General features: G+C 52.5%; 1 protein-coding gene across 2 annotated transcripts in view; it reads left to right on the plus strand.

The window, feature by feature from the left end:
- Window positions 1–3,798, plus strand: part of LOC114040383 (retinoic acid receptor alpha) — a 30,302-nt gene extending 26,504 nt beyond the window's left edge. For both annotated transcript variants that reach the window (XM_027858476.1, XM_027858477.1), the window contains exons 5-8: window positions 39–215; window positions 640–844; window positions 2,211–2,369; window positions 2,793–3,798. In XM_027858476.1, coding sequence (XP_027714277.1) covers window positions 39–215; window positions 640–844; window positions 2,211–2,369; window positions 2,793–3,016 — 765 coding nt within the window. In that variant the 3' untranslated portion in view covers window positions 3,017–3,798. The remainder of the gene's footprint in view (window positions 1–38; window positions 216–639; window positions 845–2,210; window positions 2,370–2,792) is intronic.
- Window positions 3,799–6,000: the final 2,202 nt, after the last annotated feature.

The following is a 6,000-nucleotide window of genomic DNA, read 5'->3' on the forward strand; positions in this document are numbered from 1 at the left end:
TTGTCACAAGCCTCCTTTCTTTCCTTCTCCTCCCCTAGAACAACAGCTCGGAACAGCGGGTCTCCCTAGATATTGACCTCTGGGACAAGTTCAGTGAACTCTCCACCAAATGTATCATCAAGACTGTGGAGTTTGCCAAGCAGCTTCCCGGCTTCACCACTCTTACCATTGCTGATCAGATCACCCTTCTCAAGGCTGCCTGCCTAGACATCCTGGTGAGGGGCCCTGGGCATTGCCTGCCCTAGAACAGCCAGCGTTCCCTTCTTGCCTATTGGCCTTCCATTTGCCACCTTTGCTATGATCCTGTTCTCCCCACTCCCAAACAAGGAGAGGGGTCTAGGAGGGGGTGTCTGTGAAGAGTCAGAGTACTTCCAGTGCTAGTCAGTTTCCCATTTGTTCTCCTTTCCCATTGAAGGAAAATACTTGTAGAAGTTACCTTAGACTGTAGCAAAAACTTCCTTAGGGCAACAGTACTTAGCTTGGAGAGATTGGGGTGGGGGTGGGTTTCCTTTGGCATAGAAACAGGGAGATGACCAAGATGACCTCCCTTGATGAAATCCTCAGGGGCTAAAGGGGGCCTAGGTGTGTCAGGAAAATAATGAACCAGTATGACCTTTTCCCACCCTGTACCACCCCTAGATTCTTCGGATCTGCACGAGGTACACACCGGAACAGGACACAATGACCTTCTCAGATGGGTTGACCCTGAATCGGACGCAGATGCACAATGCCGGTTTTGGGCCCCTCACCGACTTGGTCTTTGCCTTCGCCAACCAGCTGCTGCCACTGGAGATGGATGATGCTGAGACTGGGCTTCTCAGTGCCATCTGCCTCATCTGTGGAGGTGGGTGGGTTTTAAGGACCTAAGGGGAACTGTAGGGATGTGGAATGGGAGTAGAGCCGAGGGTAGAGTGGGCAGGTTTCATGGCAGCTCCCCAAGCCTCTCCTAGGGTCTCCTATCAGGATGGAGTACGTGGGATTGCAAAATAGGAGATACCATGAAGGGGCCAAGGGAGAGGAGATACACTCCCATAATGCCTTTCAGATGAAGCCAGGATGATTCCTTATGTAGCTTTTAACACTGTCTCTTGAGATTCCAGCAGAATGCTGCCATACAAGCCCTAGACATGGGGGCATTCCCAGAGGAAGGGGTGGATCTTTGGCACTCTAACTTCCTCTTGGTCAGTCTAGTTCAGGGGTTCTTAACTTTTTTGTAGACACTCCTTGGCAATCTGGTGAATCTGATGGACTGCTTTTCAGACTAAGCTTTTAAATGCATAAAATACATGGTATTCCTAAAGAAACCAATTATATCAGAATCAGAGTGTTAAAGAAATCAAGTTTGCCTGCCCAGGTTGAGAACTCCCACTGTAAGACCAACACATTTAGGGGCAGCTGGATGGAATAGTGGATAGAGCACTGGCCTGAGAGTCAGTGTCAAATCCAGCCTCAGACACATAACACTTACTAGCTGTGTGATCCTGGGCAAGTCACTTAACCCACACTGCCTAGCCAAAAAACAAAAAACAAAAAAACCAGTGCATTTAGCAACAATATGCTGAGAAGGAGTCCATTGGCTTCACTAGATTACCAGAGGTATCTAGGACACAAAAGAAGCTCATGGATCTCTAGCCTGGAAGCATCTAAGCTAAGGACGGTGGATTTCTTCTCGACTATCTTCCCCTCTGCCAAACTGTTGCCCTTCTCACTTCATTGTCTACCTCTGAATTATGTCTGGGGTAGAGAATAGAGGGCTATCCTTGGAGTCAAGACATAGGTCGAAGTCCTCTTTTCAGCTCTGATCATGGTCAGTGCCCCATGGCAGGTGTCTGAGATAAGTCACAGAAAAGTTGCTGGTTTGCACAGTGGTGGACTCCATCTGAGACTTCTTTTACACTGATGAAGTCACAGGTGCAGAAAAAAAAAAATTGAAGATACCAGGTCAAGGATTTAGAGTAAGGGAGGGGAGGCTATCGTTGACAGAGCAGTAGATAAGGTGGCACATCCTCCTTTTACAACTGATACTATCAGTGGGTAAAATGACCCCCCCATCCTTACCTGCTCCCAGACTCTGCTTAGCACCCTGGGCAGCAGTGCCCCTCAGTGGCCAAGCGTGGGACTGCATGACCAGATAGACTTTTTTTCCTTTCTCATTTGAGAAGGGAGGGGAGGGAAACAGGATGCTTACCCCACCACCTCTGCCTTCTTAGACCGGCAGGACTTGGAGCAGCCAGACAAAGTGGACACTCTGCAGGAGCCACTCTTGGAAGCCCTTAAGGTCTACGTGAGGAAGCGGCGGCCCAGTCGGCCTCACATGTTCCCTAAAATGCTGATGAAGATCACGGACCTTCGAAGCATTAGCGCTAAGGGTAAGTAAGGCAGCTGGCCCTCCCACTCCTATGAGAGCCCTACCCCAGAGCCCTCACCTGGGCCCTCGCCACAAGTGAGACCTCTGCAGTCTCGAGGCCCTGGATCTTGGCACCGAGAGGGGCAGGTGATTGTCTGCCTGTGACCACCCTCTCCTTGTCTAGATCTGCACCATAGGAAGGACTGAGCCCCACCTCCTGCTTTAGCAATGCCAGTTGCAAATAGACACCTCCTCCTCACTGAGTACCCTGGGGGTGGAGAGACTCCTTTTAAAAAATTTATTGTAACCTTAAAATTTTTATTGTAACCATCAACCAAAATAAACATTAAAACATACAAACAGGAGTAGGGGAGACTCCACCCTCCCTGGGGGGGTGAGGGTGACATTGGTGGATGACCTCCCTCCCTCTCTCCTCCTCTCCCAGGAGCTGAGCGAGTGATCACGCTGAAGATGGAGATCCCAGGCTCTATGCCACCCCTCATCCAGGAGATGCTAGAGAATTCAGAGGGACTGGACACTCTGAGTGGACAGCAGGGGGTTGGGGGGAGGGAGGGGGATGGGAGCAGCCTGGCCCCACCGCCGGGCAGCTGCAGCCCCAGCCTCTCCCCCAGCTCCAACAGAAGCAGCCCAACCACCCATTCTCCCTGACTGAACTCCAGCTCTCCCCCCTGCGGAAACACGGACACAGCCCTCATCCCACAACCTGGCTTTCTCTGTCTTCAGAAAGAAACCACCATGAAACACGTCTCCCCTCTCCCTTCACCCTCCCCCCCAGGACTGAAGGAGGTCTCTGAACCTCATGGGGGCCTGGGGTCTGGATGGGAGGATGGAAGAGGTGGAAAGGATGGAGCCAAGTCTCCTCCCACTCCGTCCCTGCACTGGACTTAACTGCAGCCTGAACTGGTTATCATCCATTGTCCTGGACGGACTTCCCTGGCACGGTGGGGGTTGGGGCGAGGGACCGAGGGCTGAAGGGTGCCCTCTTTCCAAATCCCAGTCCTGGGCCCAAGCAGTGAGACCCTGCCAGGATGTGGTGGGAGAGGGTGGAGAGAACGCCATGCTCATAGAAGCGCCTCTTTGCTCACCACCCCCTACTCTCCACTCCACCCCCCAGCCTCATGTTCATCACCAGCAAACTCCGGGGGCTTTCAGCCCCACCATTCTCAAAACTAGCAAGCCATCCGCCCCCTCCCCGAGCTGGGGGAAAGTCTGGGGGCAGAGGTGGGGGGGTTAGAGTCCCCCATGCTGTGGAATCCCCTCAGGTTGGTGATGGGGGGCAGGGCTTCTCCCCTGTACATACTCCACTGAATCCTGCCCTGCCCCCCTTCCCTTTCCTCCCAGATATTACCACCTCCCCCGCTGGTTTTGTTTTTATTTTAATTTTTTTTGTTTTGATTTTTTTTTAAATAAGAAGTTTCATTTTAAGCACATTTGTACTGAAGGAATCTGTGCTGTGCATTGGGGGGAGGGGGTGCTGCCCTGGGGGCAGCTGGGCTCAGAGCCTGGGGGAGGGGGAGGGGAGATTAATGGGGGAAAGAAGAATACCTAACCCCAAGGGAACTCCCTCCCTTCTTTTTTCCTTTGCCCACCCCTTCCTCTCCCCCTAGAGCCCATTTCTCCTCAGTTTTCTCTCTCAAACTGTGAAATACTGCTCTAAAGCCAACCCCTCTCTCTACACCCCCAACACCCCCATCACTGGGGGAGAGGGGGCCAGACCCCCACACCGTTTCTCTCTACTCCTAACCACTGGGTGTGGGCTTTCCTAGAGAGCAGGGGAGAAAGGAGGCTTTTTATAGGGGGTGGGGGGAGGGGAAGGGTCTTATTGTTTCTCCTCTCCCCCCTTAGCTCCTGTTGTATGGTGCTCCCCTCTTTCTCCCCCACCAAGGGTTGGAGTGTATCGGTCTGAGAGACTAGGGAGAAAGGGAGAGGAGCTGGGCAAGATGCACACCTCATCCCACTCCCTTCCCTAGGCTTACAAAGTAAGTGTCTCAATCCCTTCTTCCACCATGGCAAGAGCTGATGCCTTCTCCCCCCCCCCCCCCCCACCATGTCAGGTCTGGCCTCTCCTTTCCTTGGGGACCCTGCCCTGTACCCACTGTGAATGGGATAGTGACAGGGGGGAAGGGGAGTGGGGGGCTCAGAGACACTGACCTCTGTTACTCCTATCCCAGCTTCATAGCCACCAGCAATCCTGTTTTTCCCCACCATGGGCTGGGGCAGTGGCCACCTTACATTCCCCCCTACCCCCTTCCACACACTGCAGACAGACAAAGACCCCCAAGTTCCTGAGTCAACATCTCTCTTATAACCTGGCCTCTTCTGCTCACCTCCTACTTGCATCCCCTCCTCCCTTTACTCCTGTCCTCCCCTGCAGGGCGGGCATCTGCTGGGGGGGTCCTTCCCTCTCCCTCCCAGGGTTGGGAGAACTGGCCTTGCCTGCCTCTCCACAGGGGTCTGGGGGATGGTTTGGGGGAGGGTGGGGACACCTCCAATGCTCCCCTCCCTTCCAGGAAGGTTCCCTCCTCTCCCCCTAGGGAGCCCAACCTGGTGCAGCTGTTACTGTTGAACTTTCCACTGAGATCTACTGGATAAAGAATAAAATTATATTTATTCTATACATGCCTCAGAGCCTTGCTCCCTCCAGCCTGTATCCACAAATGTCCTTTGAGGACTGGGCCCCCACAATTTGGGCTCAGGCTGTGCAGAATTCTTGGTTTTCCATTAAAATTCTGGGCTCAATGTGGGAATTACTGATTCAATGTGGCCAGGTCCCTATGTGAAGTGCTTTGCGTAGAATCTGGGGTAGGTGTATATCCTCTCAACCTTCCCAGCCTACACTGTTTCTTTGGTTAGGACCCTGAGATAGGGACAAGGAAGAATTCAGAGAAAGAAGGCAGTAGGGGCAGCTAGGTGGTGCAGTGAATAGAGCGCTGGATTGAGCATGGGCCTTGAAGTCAGGAGAATCTGAGTTCAAATTTGGCCTCAGATATTTACTAGCTTTGTGACCCTGGGCAGGTCACTTACCCACTGTTACCTAAAAAAAAAGCAGTATCTGTCCTCCCAAAGTTCCCTTGGGAAATACCATTTCATAGGTATCCAGTCCTAGTTTTGGTAGAGAGGTAGGGTTGAAATGGAGCTCTTAGCAATATTAGGAGGCTCAGAGGTGGCAGTGGCTTTTCCCAGTTAGAGCCAGGACTCCATGTTGTGGTTAAGTGGAAAAGGAGGCTAAAGGAATGGGGGCACAGAGCTTGAGGTCCTAATTTTGCCTGAGTAGGGAAGGGGGGGCGATGGTGTGTGTATGTGAAATGAAGATCTTGTGTGAGTGAGAGGGAGAAAGTTAGGGTCAGTGTCTCTTCTAGGGCTGGGTTAAGGAGGGAGAGGAAGAAGCCCTTGGGGATGGCAGGAGGATCGTATAACAAGAACCAGGAACCAAGGAAGTTCTGGAGGAGGATCCTGTCCATTCTCCAGGTAGAACTGGCCCTATACCCTGCTGTAGGTCTTTCTCTACCTTAGGCCCTGCTCTTCTGGATTCCCAAGGCCTAGGTCTGACTTCCATTCTGTCCCATAGGATTGTTTTCTGGGAGTGGGGGGGGCACCCAGAGGTCAGGTGGAGGGGAGTAGCAGTCTTCAGA

This window comes from Vombatus ursinus, unplaced genomic scaffold (genome assembly GCF_900497805.2).
Source record: "Vombatus ursinus unplaced genomic scaffold, bare-nosed wombat genome assembly UNPS02013049.1, whole genome shotgun sequence".
NCBI classification, from domain to species: domain Eukaryota; kingdom Metazoa; phylum Chordata; class Mammalia; order Diprotodontia; family Vombatidae; genus Vombatus; species Vombatus ursinus.